This window comes from Amblyomma mixtum, chromosome 3, assembly GCF_055824585.1.
Source record: "Amblyomma mixtum isolate Tamu chromosome 3, ASM5582458v1, whole genome shotgun sequence".
NCBI classification, from domain to species: Eukaryota; Metazoa; Arthropoda; class Arachnida; order Ixodida; family Ixodidae; genus Amblyomma; species Amblyomma mixtum.
Window position 1 is genome coordinate 167,927,427 of NC_143014.1, and position 26,127 is coordinate 167,953,553.

The 26,127-nt window shown below is 45.5% G+C and overlaps 1 protein-coding gene across 4 annotated transcripts in view; it reads left to right on the forward strand.

Moving 5' to 3' along the window:
• LOC149352634 (guanine nucleotide exchange factor VAV2-like) overlaps positions 1-26,127 on the forward strand; it is a 197,644-nt gene that overhangs the window by 109,831 nt on the left and 61,686 nt on the right. For 3 of the 4 annotated variants that reach the window (XM_089581833.1, XM_089581830.1, XM_089581832.1), the window contains exons 4-7: positions 1,545-1,619; positions 17,829-17,937; positions 22,806-22,913; positions 25,152-25,220. In XM_089581833.1, the coding sequence (XP_089437959.1) occupies positions 1,545-1,619; positions 17,829-17,937; positions 22,806-22,913; positions 25,152-25,220 (361 nt within the window). Of the gene's footprint in view, positions 1-1,544; positions 1,620-17,828; positions 17,938-21,364; positions 21,465-22,805; positions 22,914-25,151; positions 25,221-26,127 lie in introns of all 4 variants that reach the window. The other variant, XM_089581831.1, reaches the window with a different exon arrangement.

Here is a 26,127-nt window from a genome sequence, read left to right on the forward strand (position 1 = left end):
AGCGGGGGCCCAGAGAGAGAGATCCCTCCGAGACAGCGTAAGGTGCGTACGCAACTGTTTGTCCGAGCCGGCCTTTGCCGTTAAGGAGAGGGGGATGTGGGAATCCTGGCTTTCCGCCGTCGCCTTTGCGCGGCTGTGCCGGCCTCCCGCGTTGTTTCTCCTCTTTCCCTTGCTCCCGCCTCAGGCGGTGGAGAGGCGGCTGGGTGACTAATCACTGTCATTTAGCCACAGCTCCGCCCCGGCTCCACAAGGGCCTTTGCCATTGGCGCCTTTTGGCGGGAATTCGGGACCCGCTTTGGGCGGCCGCGCACCGCGCGACCGTCCGAGCGGGGCCCAGAGAGAGAGATCCCTCCGAGACATCGTAAGGTGCGTAAGTTACTGTTTGTCCGTGCCGGCCTTAGCCGTTCGGACCAGTGCTTACTCGAGCTCGCCCGCACGTGTCCTCTGACCTGCAGCGGCTCGAGCCTGTCCAGCGGGGTCCAGCGACCTCCGACAGGCGTACCTTGCGTTGATTGCCCACTCTCTCTCGCAACCGGCCCAACGGTCGACACGAGAGGGAGATCACAGCACATAACTTTAAATACGAGCACGACACTAGCCACGTGCTCCTGGCGAAACGGCGAAAGCCGCAAGCAAAAACTGCACCGAAATTTCAGCTGGCTGTCGCCGACGAGCGCACCACGCTCGAACGCCACAGCTGCACACGCCTCGAAACGAGCGCGCCGAGGATCACGAAACGAATGCCCGCTCACCACGCACGCGCGGCGCGGCGGGTGCACCTAGCGACTCCCCAGGCGCTCTAGGGAGAGGTCGAGAAAGGCGCGCTGACGCCACGTCCGGTTGAGAACGAGGGCGAAGTCAAAAAACGTCACGGAGAAGCGCATCTCATCGACCAATCAGCGTTTCCAGCCTGCCTACCCGCAAACGCTTCTCACAGCACTGCCGCGGGGACATTCTCCTGCAGCGGCATGCTAGCGGCGCGCATAGCTCGAGTCGCTTCGTGCGCGCAGCGGAGCCTTGCTCCTCGCGCGCCCCCGGGACGGGGTGACGATTGAGTGTGTGTGTACTGCTGAAGGACGACGTGAATAAACGTCTCCTTGGTGAACTTGGAGGCCTATTTCTTTGCGGCGAATCGCTCTCCTCCCAGCGGAGGTTGAGTGCGCTGCATCGGTGTCCCAGGGTGTGTGTAGTGACGGCTGATCGGGGCCCTTGGCTCGCGCGAAGCTCGAACCCGCGGTGGGTGGTGGCCTTTGTCCACGTAGAAACCCACAAGGTGCATGTTATTTCTGTTTCCGGCTACTTGATGGCCTGTGACGGATTTTTTTTTTTCGGCCAATGTTCTGCTCGAGCTTGGCTGAAACTACTGGCGCCGCCTTACTTTTTTCTTTCCTCCTTGCCTTTCTATTGATTGCCGCGCACAAATATAGGGCAAACATATTCAACGCAAGTATGTGGGTTATTTACAGTATTTTTGTGTTGTATGCCTTACTTGAGTTTTTACCCATAGAAGCCCGCTCGTCTCACGGCCTTGTCCTGATTTGCAGGGGCTTCTCGGACAAATCTTCAACGTCGCACGACTACTACAATGACGAGGCCTTCAACCTGGAGGACGCTGTCAAGTAAGTAGCTTGGGCATTCCGCGGCTTTATACTGTAATTCCAGAGCGCGTGGGAACCGGTAAGCGTACGAATAGACCTGTGCTGAAGAAAATTCGTTTTTGCTTACAGGTTAAAGGGTACACTCTGTCTATGTAATAGAAACTATGTCGCGCTTTATTGGAGCCGACGTCGGATCTTGCAGTGTGGCTTGTGTAGCACTCCTGGTGCTGTTTCTCGGGCGGTTGTTGGGTGGATTGTGCGTTGTTGGGTGGATGACTAGACTGTCCTCGGCTACCACGAATGGACTGCACTGCCGTGCCGGCCGAATACTCATCTTGTTCGAGGAGCTGCGCCATTTGGAGTTTTCTGGCTCCTTCAATATCTTCAATGCTCTTCAATGCGCTTCAATATCTCTAGTTTTCTGGGGCCTCATCTTTAGTGTCACTGTTGCATACAAGAGGCGCTCTGTGTTACTCTCTGAATATCTGGAAATGAATCTGCAGGGCTTCGTTCTTTTGTAGTTATTGTTACCATCTTCATGGTTTCTCTTCCGCATCAAATCCAGCGAACCGTGAGACTCTTTCAATTGTGTTTGACATTTACTGTGTGTAGAATGTGGCTGATTAGAAAAATGTTTGTCCCAGCACTTGACAAGGCAGTATGTACTGAAAAACGTCTCTGCGACAATGTTTGGCCACAATTTACTGATATACCCAGGATCATCCACTTTTTGAGAATGCCTTCAAGACATGTGACACCATCTAGATTGTGGCATGTACAGGTCCCTCCAGTATGTAAGAAAAGAACCAGTCAGTTTGCACAAAAAGATTTTTTTTGGTCATTTCTCAGCTAAAGCTGAAAATGACCTTTGTATGTCATATGCCCAGAGTAAAACTAGTTAAATCAACAGGAAGAAATGGGCTTTTCACCTTTTGACCATTCAATTACTGATTACCCCATGATTACAGTATGAAGTAATCACTAATTGAATGGTCAAACTTTGCCCCCTTTCATATTGGAGAGGCCTGTACAGTGAATGCAAGGAATGGAAGCCAGAATACGGGTCTTTACGAAGAGGACATGCATGTGTCAAACAGCAGTGAATGTCTGTTCCCCGAGAAACACTGAAGGGTATGCTCGTTTCATGCATGAGCCATATACAGATGCCTTCTTTGCAAGGATGAATCTTGGGAACTCACAAAAGAAAAGCAACAACAATGTTAGAGAGCAACAGGCTATAATGCACGAAAAGTGCGAATGCAGATATTCTTCCCCAGGGTACATTAAATTTTCTGGAGAAATTGCTTGTACACTTATCAGAGCAAGTATGAGTAAAACCCAAGCGTCCAGCTGTACTGCCCATAATTGCAAGTGAATCATTTTATTTGGCTTTAATGTGAACTAGTCAAATAATAAGCACGTGTGATCCAAAATGCCTCATATTTTTGGATAGTATCATTCATATGTCCACCTGCCAGGGTGGCTTAGTGGCTAGGGCACTCGGCTACTGATCCGGGGGATGATCCGGGGGACCCGGGTTCAGTATTGGCCACGGTGGCCGCATTTCGATGCAGATAAAACGCATAAGGTGCTCATCTGCTGTGCGATGTCAGCACATAATAAAAAAAAACCCAGGTGGTCGAAATTACTCCGGAACCCTCTACTGCAGTGTCCCTCAAAGCCAGTGTGTCGTTTCAGGACATTAAACCGCACTTTACATTATTTCTTTTATTTTTGACAAACTGACACTGCAAAATGCTTTGTTCGACATCAGGGAATGCTTTCAGGCTGCGCATGTTTTCATTTTCTCATTATTAAACTAGAATTGAAGCATGTACCTGTTGCTGTTCTGTGAATTGGCCCTGAATTCATTGCTTCACTCATATTCTGCTCACTGTAATCCTACTCTAATGCTTACAGGGTGCTATAGGAATCAAATAAGCAAAAGAAGATGTTAAATCTTTTGAAACTTGCGATGTAAGCAGTGGTGATGGGCAGGTAAGATCAGTTCTTGGAAAAGCTTACTATGGCTCAGCTTCATGAGAGACATGCGTCAAAAGCTGATTACCATGTAACAGTCAACGGTAGTGCCAAGACATTTCAGAGAACACATGGTACAGCAGCTTTATTACACAGAAAAGCAAACAAAAAAACTTCAGGCACCAGCTACAATGGATTAGATGCCTTGCGGTGCTGAGGGCCTCCAGTAGCTCAGTAGAGTGAGACGCTGCCCTCATCATCTTGCTCGGATGGCTCAGCCACGTGGGGACAAGGGGCCACGCACGCGGAGCGCCCCAGGCTGTGTTCGCCGAAAGCGTCGTGAGCTCGGGGCTACGGCTGCTGCGATGGTAACGGCTGCCATTCCGGCGGGGTCTCAATGACTTCAATAGAGACAGTGGGGCTTGGCGACCGTTCCGATGGGGGCGGCTCTGCGCGGAACAAGCTCAGCTGCTCCACTTTCTGCTCCAGACGTGCAACCTGGTCGCGCTGGCGCTGGAGTTCGCTGCCGACCTGCGGGTCCAGGACTGAAGTAGGCGTCTGCGGTGCAGCTTCCTCGGACACGTTGTCAGCTAACTTAGCGAGGACATCCAGACCTAGGGTGTAGGCCACCGTGCCCAAGATGCGACGCCTACGGCCCGGAGTTTCGTTCCTGCACCACGGACGGTCAGCCAGCAGCTGTTGCAGCAGCCGGTTCAGAAGGTTACTTAGGGAGAATTCACACTGACCCTCAAGGTTCAGGGCCCCCTGTGTGGGATGCTGTTCCATTGACGGGGCCCGGTGAATGAGGCGCTGCTTGAGCGCCTCCAGGACGTGCTGCGATGGCGGTTGTTGTAAGACGACGTCCTGTACCTCGGACACCACATCGGACGGCAGTGATGATATTATGTGATAAAACGCCTTATCCGGTGAAAGGCCCTTCGACACGCACTCTGCTTCCGCCACAGTGAACCACAATTCCGGGTCTGAGGAGCAGAATTGTGGCAACGACACCATTTTCGCAGCGCTGCCCTTTCCTGGAATGGTACGCACTACCTTTTCTCGAGCAGTGCCCTTGCGCTCTCCCACAATGTCGTCACCAAGTCTCCCCTGTTTTTGTCCTCTGTTGAACGTGACCAAGGTAGGGACGAAGGCTCGTGCGTGCTTATGATGATGGTGGTGGTGCTTACTGTGGTTCAGACCACTGATCTCCACTAGGTGGCTGGATGCGCATTCCCCCTTTCCGTGACGAGCGTGAGTGACGCCACCGGAAGTTGGACGGCTTGCCCCGGAAGTCGGGTGTCTGCTGTGTATTTCAATGCAAAAAGTCTCGTCTTTCGCCCTTTCGTTGTCAGCTTTTTACGTTTTGAAGCGAAAAGCTTCACTAGGCTCGTCAACACCGCGCTTCGCGTGGGCCACCCCTGGGCGCCGCCGCGGCGCGCCCTTCTTCCTCCTCGCCACCCCCTCCGTTCTCCTCCTCGCCACCTGTTTACCCTTCGCCGCTGCTAGCGGTTCTTATCGCGTTCTTATCGCGTTATCGCAAGGCGTTGCGATAACGCCCGGGCGGCGGCGGCGGACATAAGAGGCCGCGCGCCGCGGCGCGCGCTCCATCGTCACTTCTCCTCCTCGCCACCTATTTACTCCTTGCCGCTGCTGCGCGGTCTCCGCCGCCGTCCCAAGAGAAGGTTCTTTCGAAAGGCGTTGCGAGAACGCACGTGTGAGCGGCGGCGGCGGCCGTTGAAGAGACGCAGGCATTCGCCATGGAAGGAAGAAAAGAAGACCCAGAAGTGGTAGCGAGGGAGTTGGCTCAAAATATACACCGCTATCGTGGTGCTCCCAGTGCATTGTGCGCGAACTGCGACAGCCATGACGTCATACAAAGCATAACTGCAGCTTTTCGCTTGTATATCCAGGCTTAACCAGAGCTAAGCCACTGCCAATTTTTTCTCGTGTAATGTCTGCTGTTGTATGAAAGAAACAGGCAAGCTGAACGCGAGAACTGTATTGTGTGCTCACATTTCTGTAATTTCAGAAAGAAACAGGCAAGCTGAACGCGAGAAATGTGAGCATTGTGTGCTCACATTTCTGTAATTTCAGAGAAACCCAATAAAACATGCATGCAGGTCTCACCCTGCCGCGACCAAGGGGTACTTGCATTCAACACTGTTCTTATCTGGTTCTTATTTTCCGAGCGTAAAGCAGAAGTAGTGGAATGACGATGAGGCTAGGCCATCTTAAACCGAATTTTCTTGTCGCAAAGAAAAGGCGTACGATGGCGCGGATATCCTTACACTCGAAGAGCCACTGCCGCAGTTTCAGTTTCGAGTTGGTGGCGGACGATGACTGTTCTCATCGATGACAGGTGATGTTTATCGATTTAGGGGGTCATTTATCTTCCAGACGTGCTTTTAACCTAACTCCAAATCACATCCGCGTTTCAGCTGCACATCGCGAGAGAAACGACTGACAAGAAAGACTAATGCTGCAGCGCGCGTGAGAAGCGCTGTTCGAAGTCAGCTGCACCAAGCATCACAAATAAAATCCTATTCAGGCTTAACTTGCTACAGTACGAAACAGTACATGAACACGCTCCGTCGAAAAAGCAGTACCATATCTCTTGGAGGCGCTAATGTGAGCCAACCGAACACTGTCGACATTTCACTAGATAGTAGCCTAGCCCTCGCTCCGGTTCGGTCTAAACATAATTCGGTAAAATGGTAACTTCAAAGTCGGCTGCCTCGTGAAGGTTTCCACCTATTCTTTATTAAATTTATCCCCCGTTGATAACGTAATTTGGGCTAGAGCGCGGAAATGTGCATCACAGTAAAGAGCCGAGTTGGCGACGCTAGCGCAACGGGACGGCACAGAGCTGAGCAGACGAAGCTCCATACTTGAAGAAGCATAGCTTGTTGGGCCAATAGACGATATGCGAAATTGCTTGGCGGTCTGGCAGCACCGCGCCCACAACTTCCGGTTTCCATCTTGGCGCGGTCGAGCTCGCCGAGCTGGTGCATCGTTTGCTATGCGTACAGGTAGAGTGTAGTATGTACTTTCTTCTTGCGAGTGGAATTTCAACAAGCAAGCTTCAGCTGCTGCGTTGTTTTCACAGCTGATCTTCGACCAAATGTAGGTGCTTTCAATAAGCGCCAGCTTACTCCTACCGCATCTTCAGCTTCGCTTGAAGTCTGGCGCTGATGATCGCAATAATCCGCACTCGAAAGTGGGTTGGAAAGTCGAACCGTGACCGTGTGCTGTTGTCGTTTTAATGCTCGCACTTCTCTTTGCCTACATGGACACCGTTTCAGGGACCCTTTAAGAACATTGGCAGTCATCATGGAACGTACCCACTCATGCTAGGGGATCGGCCAAGAATCGCGGCTTTGCTAATAAACAAGAAAATTATAGCTATTTAGTCTCCTTGATTAAAAGGTAGAAATTTCACGGCTGTACATATGCGCACTCATCGACAACTCCCCGAAGGCCTGCTCCACAGTGACCATCAGCAGCAGCGGCAGCAGCAAGAGCGCCGGCCACGCCGTACCATGGAGGTAAAAAAACTAGGAGGGAGTGCGCTCAGCCTCTGCAAGCCATCCTCCTCTGACGCCGCTGCCGAGGGCCCTTTTGCGCACTGACTCATGGGAAATAGGCCCTCCTCCACAGTTACCAGACTGCCAGCCAGCGGTGCTTTTTAGTGAACGTCCGTGCTCCGAAGTAGCGCAGCGCAGCGCTTTGGCGGAATGCGTACCGAGCTCGAGGTTGTCTGAAGGCTCCGCGTCTCTGTTGATTACACTCTTGAGTTTTTGGGTGCACTGTAGAAAACTGCGGGTAAACTTTTCATCAAAGGGTGCGGCCGCGACCTCGTCACTGTTCAACTGTGGTTCATAAAGAGAATGGAGAGGAATTCCTTTCGTCGTTATACACACATACGGATGGTTTGTTTCAGCGCATGCTATGAGCGGAGAACTCGAGAGTAGGCGAAGAAACGAGCCTCTAAAAAAGGGCGCAGCGGCTTCCAGTGCGCTCACGGCGGACGGACGTGTTGAACGAGCGCTCCGGCGCGCTGCGCAAGATTCTATTTCTCGGGCAGGCGGACTTCGGCCCGCCCATGGGCCCTCCGTTCTCCGCTATTCTCAAGGCACAAGTCGTGCCGAATACGCGCGCGCACGTAGGCGGTTCCGACGTGAAATTCAGCAGTGAAGTATTTCTCTCTCTCTCGCTGTCGAGAGAGAGTGCCGGCGGCTTTACGTCTGCCCCTGCGCGGGGTCTCCCGGCCACTGCGCACAATCACTTACAAAAAGAAGTAAACTGTATGTATACATAGCCGCGCGCTCGTAGCGTCCTGTGTCGGACTAATCGCGCGCGCGGCATACTGCACCAGCGGCCGGGGTGGGGCGCCCGGCCGCGTATACCGTCGGAGGTAGCACCCACGGAGTGTTCGTGTCACGCGTGCACTACCTGGCGAAGAGCGAGCGGGAGCCTGTTCGATGAACGCACAGAGGCACCACTGTTCTGTCACGGGTATAGAGGCTAGAATATCACGGGTGCGCGCAGTGCCGCGCGGCCACAGGAGCGCTTCGAGACTGTCCGGGATGATTCCCAGCGCCCTGCAGGCCGCGAGAATCTCGCGACGCGGCACTGCAGAAGCGGCACAGCGAAGGAGCATGTGCTCCAAATGTCTCCACTGCGCCGCAGTCAGCGCACGCGTCGCTCGGGGATGGTGGCCGCTGCGGCGAGCGAGCAGTTTGCGCTCACCACGGAGCCGTCAGTGAACGCAAGCAGATGGTCGCGTAGTTGCTCGTACAGCAAGAGAGCGAAACCGAAACCGAAATCCAGCTAAGAGCTACCACTGCCTTGTCACGTGAGGGCCTATTTCCCATGATGCTTTCCATTATACCGTGTTCTGCAACTTTATCGGCACAGGTTTGAAAAATTCTCCCGCCACAACCGTTGGCTCGTTTGTGGTGAAACCGCGCACAAAGCTTCCTTATTGTTGTCCATTTTAAGGCATAGTAAGTATAAAAGTGGTACTTACTAGGTTTGGTCACGCGAGATGCGAAACAAGAAGCACCCGTGTTGAGATCGAGCCGCCGTCATCGAATTTCGGTCGAAAGATACTTGTGGCGTCATCTGGCATCGCTGAAGGAAAGCGCCGCGAAAGCAGACGGCAGAAATACGACGAGACAATGGAGAACATATCTTTTATTGGTAAATCACCGTCAAGTCATTTAATTTGTTTACGATAGTTTTCAAAATGCGTTGGCCGAAAAATATTTCACGCGCTTAAGCAGACGACATGGCCCGAACGACGCATTCAAAGCAAGCCGCCGTACCAACGACTGTCAGACGCCATTATTATCTTGCAAATGGCTCAGCGTGAAGCAAGCTGGGTGCGTCCCTTGCCAGAAAGGGGTAGCTTAAGGCTGCCGTATTTGCCACCGTTCTGGTGTGCAAATCCAGAATTGTGGTTTGCAGTAGCGGAGGCCCAGTTCGTATCGAAGGGATTAACCGTTGAAGAAATGTTTCACCAATTAATATTATGCGTACCTTCCGACATGGCGTCAGAGGTTCGCGATATTGTCTTGCAGCCAGCAGGCCAGCAGGCCCTGGAAGCTCTAAAGCTACGTCTTATTAGGCAGGCCCCAGCCGCGGAGAAGCGTCGACAGCAGGAGCTCCTGAACATTAAGGGTCTGTGCGGGCGCTCACCAAGCAGCATGTTAAATAAGCTGCGCTATCTGCTGAGTGGTCGTCCGCCGGCGAACAACGATGCTGTTCTACGCGACGCGTTCCTACGGCGGCTGCCAGACGGCGTGCGACGCGTCTTCGGTTCGGCGGTCTGCGACCTGGGCCTGGATCTCCTAGCGCAGTTGGCCGACAGAGTGCTAGAGCTGGTTGCGCCGCAGACATTTTCTCCGGTAGTGGACCCCCTTGTCGACAGCGAGTTGCAACGTATGCGGGACCAGATCTCCCGCTTGGAGCAGAAGGTAGACGAACTGACCTTGCGCCGCGCAGAGACGCCGCCGCCGCAGACGCCGCCGCCGCGGACTTCGCCGTCGCAGTCCTCGCCGCCGTCGCCGACGCCCCCAAGCTTTTCCGGTTCTGTTGATGTGATTGGGTCACCGCCAGAATGGCAGCTGCCGCCGCCGCAGAAGCCGCAGCTACGAAGGAGGCGGTGTTGGTACCACCGGCAATATGGTCATCGCGCTGTCAAGTGCGTGCCCCCTTGTGCCTATTGGGCTGCACTGACCAAGCCAGGTCATGCAGACGTCTGACACTGCCAAGGTCCTGGAGCCCCCTTAGCGCTGCGAGGAAGGCCTGACTCATTGAGAGAATGCCTAGTCATCTTTATTTTAGGCACTTTTTTTTGTGTGTAATAAACTTGGTTTGCCACATCTCTCCTCTGAAATGTATGGCTGTTGTACTGACTGCGAATTTATCAGTTTATTTGCAGTTAGTCCTTTGGTCAGAACGTCCTGTTACATGGCAATCACGTTTTAATGCATGTATCTCACCCATCTGAGCCAGAGTTTGTATAGTTTCATAAATAAAGTCTGCAGTGAAGCTCTGCCCACATTCAGGACCGCCTCAAAGCATTCCTCCATGACCAAAAAATAGGCAGTGTTTAAAACTTTTCTTGTTACGCGAATAAGAGGCTAATCACAAGAAAAAAAAAATTTAATATCTAGAGTTTTGATACCTGGCTTGTTTTATGTAGTCTAACATTAGAAAGCAAGCCTACATGGGTGATGGATGACTAAACCTTCTGTACGGGTGCTCATTCTTGGAATATGAAGTCAGTGATACTTTTTATTAGGCACAGAGCAGATAATCGACACTTAGTTTTAAGGTAAAGGTGTGGATTCCATAGAAAGGCAAGCATAGCAGGGTGTGACAGAGGGTTAGGTGCGTGGATGAGATTAGGAAGTTTGTTGTGATAAGGTGGCCCCAGCTGATGCAGGACAGGGTCAGTTGGACATCAGTGGGACAGGCCTTTGTCTTGCAGTGGACGTAATTAGGCTGGTGATGAGGATAAATGAGACAACCTTTTTTGTGACTAAAGCAGCTTACTCAAGTACATTTTGTGGAAACCATGTTTGTTTATCTGGACTGATCCTAACCCTAGCTACGTCAATATTTGAGCTTGTTATATGGGCTATAAAAAAATGTTCACTGATGTAGTCTGGACCACATAGCATCAACTACTGCTGAGGTTGTAAGGATAAAGGCGGTCATCAGCTACATCTGCGGGGAGACTGGTCAGTAGTGGTGTGTATTCTCTGATTCGAAACCGACACTGCACATACTGGAGCGCTTTATGCACCAAAGCTTTTGGTAGTATCTGGCACCTGATGCCACTGAGCCGAGCTGCACTCATAAAGGCCTCTGCGTCGTCTTTCTGTGGATCCTGAGGCCTTGTGAGCCTCATGGAAATGAAGAATAATGGTCTTTTTTACTATTTTAACAAATTTGATCTGTTATTGCCAAGACAGTTGGGCTTTTGCCCACGTTATTCTGCTAACCTCTCCTGAATAGCAGCTACAAATAAATTTATGGTGGAAATTCGTGAAGTTGGATAAGTTTCTGTGATTTCTTGAGAGCTTTTAATACCATTGACCATGACATTTTTTTCAACGAACTCTTGTCATATAACCACATTTACCCTAAAATTACTTCGAAGTTATTTTCTCAATCAAGAGCCAGTTAGCTGCTGCGGTGGCTCAGTGGTCATGGTGCTTCGCTGCTGACCTGAAAGATGCAGGTTGAGTTTCAGCTGCAGCAGTCACATTTCGAGAAGGCGAAATGCTAAAGGTCCATGTACTATGCGATGTCAGTGCACGTTAAAGAACCTCAGGCGGTCGAAAAATATCCAGTGCCTTCCACTATGATGCCCCTCATAGGCTTAGTCTCTTTGAGAAGTTAAACCCCATAAACCATAAACCCAGAGCTAGTAGTCACCGTATCATCCATTCAGTCACACTCAAAGATCTTCACAACATATGTGTTTCACAAGGCTCCATTCTCAGTGCTCTTGTATTTTTAATTTGTATCAGTAACTTATCATTGTGCCTTTTATCATCACCACAGTATCTTTTGTATACAGATGACAGCATTTAGCAGACATGAAAAGTTCAATAAATAACTGAACAACTAAATCATGACCTAACTTAAGTAATGTCTGGGACAAAAGTCTCCAGGACACTCCATCGGGAACCGGAGCTGATAGCTCTGTGACTAGCTGCGGGTGAGGGACCACACTTGTCGAAGTGAAAGTCGGAGTTGTGTGCTGTGATGTGTGCTAGTGATAGTAAATGATCGCTAACAAACATGGCAGGTATTAGCGAAAATCGCTTGTCGCGTGTCCTGGAGAATTTTGTCCTCCATGGTACAGGGTCGTCCACTCTTAGTTAGAACGCGCTAGCGCATGGCCGTGCCCTTTGGACGGTCACTACGTCCGAAACGGCTGCGCTTCGAAGCGAAGTGGCAGATGACGCGAAGCACCACGTCCAGGTACACCTTCTCCTGCGCTACTTTGCTGCGATGAGCGACTGTGTCGCACGCGGTGGCCCTCTGAAGAGTGCGGCCATGCGCTAGCGGGTTCTAACTAAGAGTGAACGACCCTGTACATCGCTCCCAAAAAACATACTAATAATTAACCCGTCCAAGATCAAGTACTTGCCTTTTAGCTCGTGAAACAATAATTGATCTTACATGACTGCAGTTTTCATTACTGTAGAGTCCTCGGTATAAATCCTGATATATATTTGAAGTTCACCCGTCATATTAACTTTATTAAACAGAATTTCATATGGCATGTGGAGTCACCTGAAACCACGCAACTACTTTACCAAGCGCACACTAATCACTCTTCACTATGCCTTTATTCATAGTTACCTGAATTATTGTGCAAGGTCCTGATGACGTGTATATCAGTCTCATTTAGATCCACTTATGCACATCGTAAATCAAACTGTCGTTCATTACATGTGGCCCCTCCAATACTCATGTCACTCTGCTTTTCTAAGAATTGTATATTATTTGAATTAATGAGCTAATAAGAATTCATTTGGGAATTATTACGTTTTGGTTAGTCTCTAAACTAACCTACTTTACATTATTGGAAAAACTAGCCTTAGTAATCCTGACATTATGCATTTCTCTCTGCAAAACAACTGTCCAGTGACTAAATTATTCACCAACTATGGCAAGCAGGCTTTTGGATTTGCTGTAATTGGATAGTGGAGCAGCTTACCATTCAGTGCTACTCTACTTCATCTCCTTCTTCATTTGAATGATCATTCCATGTTTTTGCCACCATGATTGGTCAGTGGTTATGGCACTCAGCTGTTGACCCGAAAGACGCAGGTTTAGTCCCGGCCGCAATCGAATTTCGATGGAGGTGAAATTCTAGAGGCCCGCGTACTGTGCAATGTCGGTGCATGTTAAAAAACTCCAGGTGGTCGAAACTTCTGGGGCCCTTCACTGCGGCACCCCACATAGCCTGAGTCACTTTGGGATGTTCTTTTTGAATTGTAATCTCCAAAGCTTTATGCCTTTTTTGGCTTGAACAGCCATAGTGCATGACAACTTCTCCTGGTTTCAAGATGGTATGCCGTATGCCTTCTATCCAGCTTTAAGCGCAATGCGACAGTGAGACATTAGGATCAAATGGGCGTTCCAAACGGCCGCGTCTGTAGACTGGAACGCAACATGACCTTTAAAGTTTCTTGAGGCATGGTTTTGTTTAATTATTTTTACCACATGAATTCTTCTCTCTTGCTTTGTATATTTTGATGTATGACTTTTTTTCATACTATTGTTGAGGTGTTCTTGGGTTTGTTACATTGTTAATGTGTTAACATGCTGATATATATGATAATTAATTGTATTGTGGTTTTTGCATGTGTACTATTTTTCTTTACAATTCCTTTCGGTTTACTGAGTAAGTTTTTTATAAAAGGTCCTATTATGGTATTTCACTTGGGGACCTCTCTTTGAATTATATTCTCCAAAGCTTTATGCCTTTTTGATATGTTAATTCCTTTGAACTTAAACTTGAACAGCCATGGTGCATGACCATTTCTCCTAGTTTCAAGATGGTATCCATGTGTCATCTATCCAGCTTTAAACGCAATGAGGCAGCGAGACATTAGCATCAAGTGGACATTCAAAACGGCCGCCTCTGTAGATTGGAGCACAACATATCCTTTAAAGCTTCTTGGGGCATTCAGTATAGTCACACTAAGCTTCTGCATATCTTCCACGTATTCTAGGCAAATTCTGCATTTGTTGGTTATGCACACTCTAGAAGCAGTGCTTCATGTCACATCTTTGAGATCGTGGATCACACTATCATGGTTTGCCCCTTGTTCACTTGCAAAGGCTGGTTTCAGCTGCTTCCGTGGCATATTTTGACCGTGGGCCATTATCAGCAGGCCTAATGTAGGAACTCTGGGCACAGTTGGAGGGCCTGGACTCACAGCGGTGATGTGATAAATTGGTGCTTTTTATGTTCACACTTCTCTTCTCTCCCCATCATCACTCATCATATGTCTTTTTCTGTGTATTTCTCTTTTTCTCAAGTGTTGAGTAGCAGTCTTTAGAATCTTCACTCGGTTCAACCTCTTTGCCTTTCCTTGTAAACAAACCTTTCTAGTTTGGTCACTGGTGAACTTTGTTGCATTTGCCAGCTTTGGTGCTACGAAAATTGAGTTCTTTTGTGTAGTGTGAAAGTGACGTGTTTGATAGAAGAAGCGAATTCAGGGAAAAACAATTTTGTTGCATCAGGCTTCATTAGGCTTGATGAATCTATATGCTGGAAGAACTGTAGCAACGTGCTGTTGACCCACTATGCATCTACGCATAATTAGACAAGTTGCACCTAATGCAACGTTTTTCACAGATGCCTCATTTGTCATGGAGTTGAGATGGAGTCAGGGTGCTAAAATATGTGGACAAAAGATCTGTGCACACAAGAGTCTGCTGTAGAACGTGACACCAGTCTTGTCAACACCAGCAAGACAACCAGAAAATGTGAATCATGAAACTTCAAGATATTCTTGACTACAAATCTGCATAAAAGAAAGAGGGTGGTCTATAGTTCCAGTGGAGGTGATCACAGTAACTGCACTTGTGAATGCATAGGTCATTTGCTATCCTGTTGATGGCAAACCAGCGTCAATTATTTGATTCCGAAAGGAAATGTCATGTCCATTTTTTTCAGCATCCCATCATGGAGCTGTGAAAACTCACATGAAAAAGTGCACCCATGCACTTGAGAAAGTTAATAATCCTGCAAAAAAAGTCTTGGGTGTCCTTTGGCCACAGCCCTTGTCTTGTTTGTTGCTGGTGCAGCTGACAAGGAGTCGTTTTGGCCCCAAAGACAGTGATTAATGTGCAGATGGAAACTAGTTAATTGGTATTACGTTTAGGTATCTATCCCAACAGGATGGCTCTCAAGTTACTAGTAATAGTGGAGAAAGCAAATGGAGACTAGAAAATGCATAATGAAACTCAAAATACTACAAAAGTCTACTACAAAAGTGTACTGCGAAAATGTAATACAATAATTCTGAGCCCTTAAGAACATTATGTGGTCTTGTGAAGAAAATGCATCATGGGAAGTTCTACAATCCATTGTGAATCAGCCTATTTTCTAATTATAGATGGTTTTTAGGATAGCCTATCTCTTGCAAATTGAGTACCTTAAGCTTTTAATGGGCAGGAACAACAAACGTCTGGAATGCCTAATTAAAAAAAATTTTTTTTTCATGAACCTTTATATGCTTTAAGGTATGACACCACTCGTGAAGGAAAAATGTTTATTTGTTGGAATAAAATTTTTTACTGTTTTGAATTGTTAGACACATCAGTGGGTGTAGACAATCGTCAGGCCGTGACATCACGGAGATGCAGTGGTGCTGGAGTCAGCAGTGACTTTCATTGTGTAGGCAAAAGCCGGTACTGTGTGCCTTGGGTATGCCAAGGTTGAGCATTTTTGAACGCATTTTGCAATACTCCGGCTAGTTGTGGTGCGGGTGGTTGAACCGCATTGCTGAAGAAAGGCAGCGGCACAAGTTTCCACAAGTTTATCGCATTTAGATATGGGCCAAAGCGATGCGCAGCAGCCGTGGAGCGGGAAAAATTTGGCGACGGATCGGCTGCGCGGCTAGTATTGCATTCATGCATCGAAATATGATAGTTTGCGTCTCTTAATCCGCATGTTTGCTCTTCAGTCGCGCTGCGAACAGTGCAAGAATCAACGTCCGCAGCTTGTTCACGTTCTGTCAGGCTGTCATTATGAGAAGTCTGGTCGTGACATTCCGTGTGGGTGTGGCCGTAAATTGAACGCAGGAGACCGTTTTCAGATGGCAGTCACCCGGACTACGTCCCGGGCATCTCTTCGTGCTAAAAAAAAAAAAAAAAAACAGCTGCTGCCAGTCGCCTTCAGCATTCATCGGGCCACTAAGCGCGACGTTTGAAGCAGCACTGTAGTCCGGTAGTAGGAATATACGACGCATAGTTTTTTCTTTAATTTTGCTTCCACGAGCTTCAACATGTACGTTTTTTCACCACCTATCCTAGAAAATGATTAAACGTCGCTAAGGTATCGGCAAAATCATGCCGTGTTATTTCCCATATTACCTGAATTTTACAATCGCTGGTCAATCAGAACCTGGCGAAAACAGCAAATACCGGACGAAAAACCAGTTATCAAGCAGAATAAGGCCTGCAAGCAGAATGACTTAAAATATTTTGCTCTGCAGAGCAAACATAACTTAGTTGTAGCTCGAGGTAAACTTCTATCCATTCGCCTGTGCACCTCTCTTAAAGCTAAGCGAATAAAAAAAAGCATTTTTTCAGACATTACCAGTGAAGTTTGCATTTGCATGACTCATTTAAAGTAACTGCATGGCTTCAGTGTTCAGTAGTGTTCAGCGTTCTCCGCACTGAAGTGGCTGGACGAGAGCAGGCACATCACAAAGGTTCGTCATGGGAAAAAGCTGCCTCCCGTCGTCCTTCTTCTTGCACTTAGCGATCGGGTATGCTGTATCGCCCCAAATGTTGAGACTGCAGACCTGTATACCTCGTGCTTTCTCGGTTTTATTTAATAAGTCAACCTAGTCGACCGCCCTAGCCGCGCTGTTGCTGCCAAATATAGGAGCGCAGAAGGAAGCATATGCAGCGCTTCGCCAGAAAATTCCGTCTGGCGAACAGGTTGAAAAAGTGCTGAGCTGCTCTCCGGCCACCAACAGAAATGTTTCCAACCACGAGCGACGCTCACGCTTGTAAAATATGCGCATACGCGAGTTGGTTTCTGACCACAGCGCCACCTTTATTTACAAACATGACATTTGTCTATAAAGCTTCGGAAAAATATTTGTAATTTTTAAATCGTATCATCTTCTTTAAAAAGTGCTAAATTTACCTCTCACACCAACAGTGATAACCCACAAACAATCAAACGCACACCATCATTCTTTTTAATTTATGCAGGTCTACCTATTAGCTGTGCAGTGAACTAGAACAAAGAGTCTATGATGAGTTCGCCGGCAGTTATTGCAAAAATCTGAAAACATATACTAAAAATGGCTTTCTGAAAGTACGAATATTTAGATAACAGGCCACAACGGGAAAACTGGTAGTGGATCTTAATAGTCCTAGTTTATTGCATGCCTTGATATGTAATAAATGAGCATGCCAAATTTCAAGAGAATTTTTGCCAAATGTAACATTATCCATGTTAGCATAACACAGAAAAGAACAAAATTGCATTTTGAGAAAAATAATAATAAAGGTTACAAGTTCTTTATACACAAGAAAGCAAAGTCCTAGAGTGCTAAAATACTCCATACCTATAGGAAGGTTCTCCTGGAGCACTTCCCTTGTGTTTTTTTTGCACATGCAGCAGCTCGCCATTTTTTGTTTGTTTTCTCTGTTTCATTTAGGATGGTGCAGGTAACAATTTAGCCTCCAACTTTTTAATGGCACTAGCTGGAATAATAATTTTTTTTGTGGAAGAGGTAAAATGTTTGTGGTTATAAAAATAAATAAAAATGAAAAACTTTTTTCAAGAAAATTGGCATTCCAAGAGTGTTGTCATACCTTAACTTCCAAAATGAAAAGTCCTTGCTTTCCTGGGTGACTCTTAAATGTCTTAAAAGTGATTTATGCTGAGTACTTTCATTGTCAACATTTAGTAGTAGTTTGGTTTTTGAAGTGTTGATCATATAGGCCTGGTGCCATGACCCTTTCCAGCCACAATGATGACACAATGGTGGTCTTCGATTTCCCTGTAACACCTCGTCGAACACGCGAAGAGGATGTTTATGAAGATTTATGCTACGTCACCCTGCGAGTTAATGAGGTAGTGCCTCGTCCAAGTCAAACTGGCTCTGCACCCCCCATGACACAATCTTTGTGGTTTGTCGGAAAGGCCCAGCATTTTTTTACTTGTATTTGATGGCATTTTTTATTGTGATTCAAACTACGTCTCATTTTAGTTGTTGTGTATCGTTGCTGCTTTATTCCTAGACTGTTCATGTGAATGCGGCCACTTTTGACCTTGTGTTTGGCGCATGATAGCCTTAGCTGCTTATGTGCCATAAAACTCAGCACAACGCACAACATTCCATTCCTGAATCTAAATCAAGTCTTATGAGCTCCTTTACGTGCACTGTCTGCATCCTGTTGCTGATGCCATCAACTACAATTTTTGCGAGAAGGAAAATTTTCTTGACAAGGCTTTCACATGAGATACGCTGCTTCTGCACTTTCTTACAAAGCATATGGTTATCTGTCTGTTTTATAATGCAGTGATTTCAGAAAGCTAAAGTATGAACCAAATGGAGTCATGACATGGGAGACTCACATGTTGATCTGTGTTTCTCGTTTGTCTCGAAAGTACTCAAACCATGAGCTATGTTGTACCAGTGAGGCTAAATGGGAACTCCAGTAGGAATGTCTGCGTCACAAGATTTTTTTTTTAATTTCCTGAAAATAAAACCTTGTTCTGTACGTATAAGTCAGGGTTGGACTTTTCGGTTTTTATTTTCTGAAAATTTAGCAGACTTTTTTCGGTTTTATTTCAGATTCGAAGTTTCATTTTTTTTTCGGCAGGTATTATGTTAATGCCAAAGCAGTGAGCTATGGAAAAAAAATTATCGGTGTAACGTTAAGAGACCACAAGCAGGCAGATTGGGTGAGGGAACAAACGCAGGTTAATGACATCCTGGTCAAAATCAAGAGGAAGAAATGGGCTTAGGCAAGGCATGTAATGCGAAAGCAAGGTATCCGCTGGCCCTTAAGGGTAGTGGACTGGATTCCTAGAGAAGGCAAGCGTAGCAGGGGGCACCAGAAAGTTAGGTGGGCGGATGAGATTAAGAAGCTTGCGAGGATACGGTGGCCGCAACTGGCAAAGGACTAGGTTAATTTGAGAGACATGGGAGAGGCCTTTGCCCTGCAGTGGGCGTGGTCAGGCTGATTATTATTGTTATTATTATTTTTGGCAAATGAAGTACTGAACTTTTTTCGGTGATTTAATGCAGCAATCCTATGCGGTCAGAAGTCAATTGAAGTCTGTCTCAGTGTTTTTGTCGTCATGAACAATTTATTTACCAGTAATTAGCTTGCTAGTGGCAGTACTTGGAGCTGTGCTTGTAGAAGAAATTGCTGTCATCATTAAAAGAGTAACTAAAGTTAAATGAGGTAGCCAGCAGACAAAATCACAAGTGGAAGTTTGCTTTTACGAACAACATTATTTTAATGTTGGGTTGTTGTGCTGGGTAGAGCGCAAGGGCGGGCATCACTTGGTCTGCGTGTTGATGGTAGTGATGTAACTGCTGCTCAATTGTCACGGTAGCCAGAACATACTTTTTCGTGACTCCCATGCACATTTTCGTGTCAGTGTCCTGCATGCAGTTTATTAACCTAATTAACTGACTAAATGCTCTAAGCAGGTGATGATAGTGAAGAAACAGTGCTTAGCTGGCAGGTGGCGAGGATATGGTGCTTCCAGGTCATCAGAGGCATGTATGCTAGCGAAGCATTACCTCAAATTGCACAGTTGTGATGCTTATTCAACAAACCGAAATGTCCGAACCCTGTGTATAGGGTAGCGGCTTTATAGCTTGATGCACTTACTCTTGTAACCTCAATTAGCTTTTTGGAATCAGTGAACTCATTTTTTACAATGTGCCAAAAACAGGTAGCACAAATCACCACAATTAAAATAAAACTTATGAGTTCCCAGCTGCAAGTTCCAAGCTAAAATTTCAGAATATGGGTTGGGCTTATCTTAAACTTTATTGTGAAATACGTGTATCAAATAACACGCTGTATACCTGACCCTTCTCTTTCTTTGATGCTAATAGGAATAAGTGCCAACAGCATATGGTTACTCTGGGTACTGACTCGTTTCACTTTTTGCTAGATGACATCTTGTTAGGTGCTATTATGAGTGGCAGCACCTGTTTAATTGCAACATAACTGCCTGGCATATAGCAGCGTAAACTTATGCTGTCAAAGATTGTTCTGGTGCAGCATTTGTTGGAGGGGTCTTGAGTATGGCCACTGAGCTCCTCCGCCAGATGTAACATAAGAAGGGGATCACACAGTAAGGGCCGCAGAGCAAAGCTGGGCGTCCTTTGAGGAAGAACATTTGAGCATCAACTTGAGAATGTGCGAGCTTGGCTTCACTTCTATTTTCTCATTTTGAGATCAAGTACTGCTTATTCTTAGGAGCTTTCAATAAGTGGTAACGAGATGATGAAACAAGTGCCATGTTAATAAGCTAGTCTGTGTTGTGGGAGATCAAGGGAAATTAAATTTACTTGCTTTTCATGAACAATGCCTTAATTATCACATCTTTCCAAATGGTTGTGTTCCCTTGAGCTCGCAGAAGCAGCATATTCTGTGAACCAGCATAGCATATGTCCAGATATTTCCTTTCACTTTCCTTCCAGGAATGAATGGTAAGAGCATGGTTCTCTTCTTTTTTTGGCTGTATCTGTGCTAATTTGTGCAAAAAAAAATATTAAATGCATATTTGTTGTTGCCACAGCAGTTGTTAGCATGTCTATTGCTTTGAGCTTGGTCTCGTGGAGTGACTACTGCTTGTCGGCATGCTTTTGTTTGGATACTTCTCCTGGCTATGTTCACCAGTGTGAAAGGGTGTCAACTGCGAATTGTCTCAACTGAAGCAGAAGTCATTTGACTAGCGTACCTGTTTCAGCATGAAGCACTAGGTTGCTGAAAGACTTGTTTGCAGGAAAATGAATAGCAAGATGTGGGGGAGTTTGAACATTCCTCTTTTAATTATCTTATCATTTCCACTTTACTGTGTGTGGCATATTCGTCATTTACGTGTACATTAGTTGTACTGTTTGTTGCATGCTTGTTGGATGCTGGCATGACTGGTGTTTTTATTGTATTTTGTTGTCATGTAACTGCCATTAAGTACTTGTTTCTCATCCTCAGTGGATTGTCATTTCAGTCCATATTCACCTTGTTTTACAGAAAACAGTTGGCTACAAAAGTGATGAGAACGGCTAGTAGCAACTTTGTTGTTTCCTTGTCAGTAGTTGAGGCCATGACTAGCTAAGATCAGAATATCAGCATTCTTGTGTTGTATCTGCTCATGTGTTGTATCTGGCTGTGGTAGATGCCAGTGCATGTTGTGCAGCATATGTAACTGAGCCATTTATTTGCCCTCTACCTTGCTTGTGTTTGCTCTTGTGTGTGTCTGTGCTGCCTTGCTGCCACCTGCTCAACCGTGCATGTCTTGTGCATGTCAGCAACGAGGCCTTTGGCGAGTTTGGCGAGTATGAGTACGAGGCAGTGACCAATGATGATGAGGACATCTACGAAGACCTCTGTGCATTTCGGAGGGTACAGGTATGCACCCTGTCAATGCCCAACCTGCCAATTTTGAATGAGTGCTGCAATGATTCGAGCAGTCATTACAATCTAAAGCATTCTACATGCCGATATATTTGTGGTACCTTCTTTGTACCACTTTCCAACTTTGTTTTTTTTTTTCCCCACTTTTTTTCACATGAGAGTTTTGTTTATTTATAGCATATAGAACAGTTTGTGAAGTAAAGGAGCTGTGATAAAGCCATGGCATCATACACGAAACTGTCTATTATTGATAATATTTCGATTTGGCAATGCTGTGGCAACAGGTGCTAGAAAGCATAAATTGGAATGCGTAAGCAGCATTTGTTTGGTTTAGATGTAGATGGATGAATAAAAATAGCTCCGTGTATGTTCAGAAGGTACTCAAATATCATTTAGTCGGGTATGCACCAAATGATCTATTCCTCTTATCAAAATATCAGCCTCCGAAACACTTGCTACTCTCTTTTGTTGGCAAAGGTGGATGGGATGCAGCTATTGCAAATATTGGAGAGTCTGTTCAGAAAATAATGGGGTATTGCAGTTGTAAGCAAAAATTGAATTGGTTCAGAAAGAGCTGATCAACTTGCTGGAATCTACGTTCTTATTTCTGCTATTAGTATTCAAGCACAGGAGCTATTGATGTTATCAGTAATGAATTTTGTGCCTTTGGTTACTTATTCACCTTCGTGTGAATGGGCAGTAAGATAGTAGGCCTTTTCATTTGCAATAAGATGTGTACAGTAGCATATGATAAGCAGGTGTGCTTGTTGTAACTGGTCATTACAGGTTACAGAGTTCGATTGCTGAATTAAGGTGACTTAATGAGATGTAATGTGCCCATTTATCAAGTTTATTAGACCAAATAGTGCTTTTTGTCAACCCCAATGCTTACCATTAGGACACTGCATATTATCAGCATTATACTTTAGTTTTCTCATTATTGTAAGATTTGTTATAAAACATACATTACAAATTGATATGTCGTGCTATTTATAACAAAATTCAAGTAGTATTATTCTACCATCACTGCTTCGAGTTAGTGCAAGTGAAATTCAAGTTGGCAAGTCTGTGGGTGATGTTTTGTAGCACTTCCTGTAGATTATATTGTATTTCTTAAAAGTGCTGGGCCTTCCTGCATGCTTTGTAAGAGTGCGTTTCTTTATAAATGCATGCTTCTAGAGTTTCAAAAAGATAAAAATGTCCTTTTTGAAAGCATTTTCTGTTGAGGTTTTAAATAAAGCTTGTATGTAAAGGAGTATGTAAATATAATATAAAGAGTAGGGTGAGTATGATCTTCTTCATGATATTCCAGTCTTTTGCTTTGTCATGCCTCAGGTTCCTGCTGCTGCTCCCACTGCACCTTTAGAAAAAAGAGACTACTGTATCAAAGAGCTCATAGAAACTGAAAAAAACTATATTGAGGCTCTCAATATGATTACTCGAGTAAGTATTTGGTGTCTCTTGCACTAGTGGATTTACTTTGAAAATATTTTTAAACAGTGCAAAAATAGATATAGCACCTTTTTGAAAGGGTTCTTAAAAACATGTCTTGCCAGCCAGTCCAAGCCAGCTCTTGTCTTGGTCAACTACTATTATTTTCCTCTATAAATTTTGTTACAAGAATGTTATACATCTGATTAATTTAAAGGGAAGCTGAAATGGTTTTTTGAGAATTTAAGGTTATTCAAGAATCCGAATCTATCAAGCTTCTAGGTAAAGCATGAAAAGTATTTTTGCACTAGCATTAAAAATGGTGTCGTAATCATCGATTAAAATGGCAACGTTTAGGCTTCTTCTCACTACGTTGGAGGAGTGCGGGGAAACTCGGCAGTGACGTCATTGTTGCCGAAATTTTGGATGTACGCTGCTTACGCCTGCATGCTGCTGTGTGTCGTCAGATGGCGCCAAACAATACATCGTGAGCCTCACCTTCGATGGCGTCGGTTTTGTTCCTTGGAATAACCGTTTCTTCACTGGAAACGTAGTGCCGGCATACGTGACGTCATTATCGGGGACCCTGCCCGTCGCTGTGCACTTCGGAGAAGCCTGAACGCCGACGACGACTTTATTCGGCGATTACGCCAGCATTTCAAATGCTAGAGCAAAACGATTTCGCAGGCTTTATCTGCACGTTTCGCACATTCAGCAACCTTAAACTCATCGAATTCTAAAACCACTTCAGTAGCCCTTTAAGTGCCAATTTATTTCTTTTCATGGAATGTAAAACATGACAGTTGCACAATTATTCTCCTATCTTTCAGCCACCAGGTTTTTTTACCTCTTTTGCATAAGTTCAGACTGGCATTTCTGTCATTAGTGGACAACATGGAACAGTGCACTAGCATTTCATTCTTATTAAAAGTACACTGAGTTTAATGTCAACATGATATGTTGCAAATTTGTTTAACCTATGAGAAGCTCAGCCAAACAGAAGCTTCATATTTTCTTTTTGTATGTCCCACCAACCTTGTAAGTTATGTCTTATTCCAAAAGTTTCTTAAGTCACAGCTTTCTGTTAGTTGCATGCCTCCTGTATGGCTTGCAAGTTCAACATCCACTGATGAATCTATATACCTATATACCATGTATTGCTATTAGTCGTGAGTGAGCAGAACCTATTTTATTGTTTATCACGAGTGAACTGCTTCTGCAGTATTAATTTGTGTCAGCCTCTCCAATTTCTCTTCTGAAATTTAAAAACAGAAGCCCCATACCAGTGCACATATATAAATAATGGTTAACCATGTGTGAAGGAGACATCAGAGCCACCCAGAGCAATGAATCATTGTGGAATATGGTTGAATGTATGACACATTGACTGCAGTGTTGCAGTGACACATTGATTGCAGTGACACATTGACTGCAGTGACGCGTTGACTGCAGTGCAAGGGCGCTGTAGTGGGCCATTGGCACTGAATTCATGCTGTTCTGTCAGTCACTTGTCTCAACGAGGTAGTCAGCCAAAAAAATCAGTGGTAATTGTCTCTCCTTATAATGAAGTTGTGACAATGTGCCGTGATGAACTTGCTGCAAAATGTCAAAGAAAGCCCCTCATAAGGCCCATGGAGAAACTGCAGTGTAAACTGCATTCCTGTTGTGTTTCTTCAGCTCACACTTAATAATCTGCTGCAGTTCATGCATACCAGAGAGTTTTGCTGCAATACCTTGCAGTAGTGTTGAGGAACATCCCAGATAACAAAAAAAGATTAAATTATAAAATCGGAACAGTCTGATGACTTTGTTGTTTTGTTTCCCAACTAGATCCATTTCTTAAAACCAGTTGCTGGCTGTCAGTCAAAGTGCCAAAGAGGTGCATCTGGTGCTATCATGGTAGCCACTTTCACAACTACATCATAAAATGCACAAACTGCATCTGTATTTTCTGCTTTAAAAAAAAAAAATAGCTGTTCAGCTGTTACCAGAATGTGCTTGGTTGTAGTGTAACTGGTGTAACAATTGCAAAAAGTCTGTTGTTTGGGTATTGTCATAACAAGTCCTTTTATTTTTGTTCATGTAATGTGTATTCATTCAATGCTGTTAACACTTGATTGTTTTGTGTGATGTGCAAAGTGGCTTGCCCTGCTTAGTTTGTGCATTCGTTGGGCTTAAAAATCAGTGTTTTATTCAAGAAATGCAGTGGACCACTTCTCAGAGCATTTTGTTTATCTTCTGTTCATCAAGGATTTTATGCGCCCTTTGAAGGATGTCTTGACTCCTGAAGAAAACGAAATTATTTTCAAGCACATAAAGGTTAGTGCCGTGAATATTTTTTTGTTTAGTACGTGCATGTTTTCATGTGGTTTGTCATAAAATACTTTTAATTCAGTGGTATCTGTTAGTGGAGAAAATGTTGATGCATGCATATCTGGCGTTAGTTGTCTGGACTTTACTGTATTTAATGTTGTGTTCATTGTACAATTTCTTGTATGTATCAGTCGTTCTCAAACTGTGGCCATCACAGACTGCCTCGCCTCCATCTGAGATTATTCAAGGTCTCCCCCGTGAAGTATGATATTGATGAAAAATTTCACTACTCCATAACTTTTTCTTTAGGTAAAAGTGAGTTGAGTTCAGTTTGTCATGTTAACTCTAAAATGGCCTCTGTGCCATCCTTGCCACCTTGTTCATTTCAGTCGTTGCCATCCTTCACTGAAATACCATATCGTTCATTGTCATAAAACTCTTGAACCACTGTTGACCAGTTTTTTTTACTGGTTACAGCCAGTTATAAGGGATTCAGTTGGAGTAGGAAAGCGTATGCTCATGTTGTCCAAAGCCAACATGAGCATACGTGCAGGCACAGGGCATGGGAGTATGCCACAATGACAATAAATTAGCAGCGCATGGATGTGAACGAAGTGAAAATGAAACCAAAGAATTCCTCGCCCTACTTGCTCATGTTGAGGGAAATTGGCTGAAAGGATGGCTCTGGTGAGGCGTGTTTGTTCGCTGGAAAGACTTTGAGTTATGGCGCAAGCATGCTGAGGCCTAGCAGCACTGCCTTGCAAAGCCAACAAATAACAGGCTGCAGCACAAGCAAGATTTCACCACTCATTGCCACATAAGTGAAGATTCTGTAAGTCAACCATCACTGACCGACAGGGAATGGTATAGTCTTTGGGTAGGCACACTCAATGACCGCATACACACACAATAC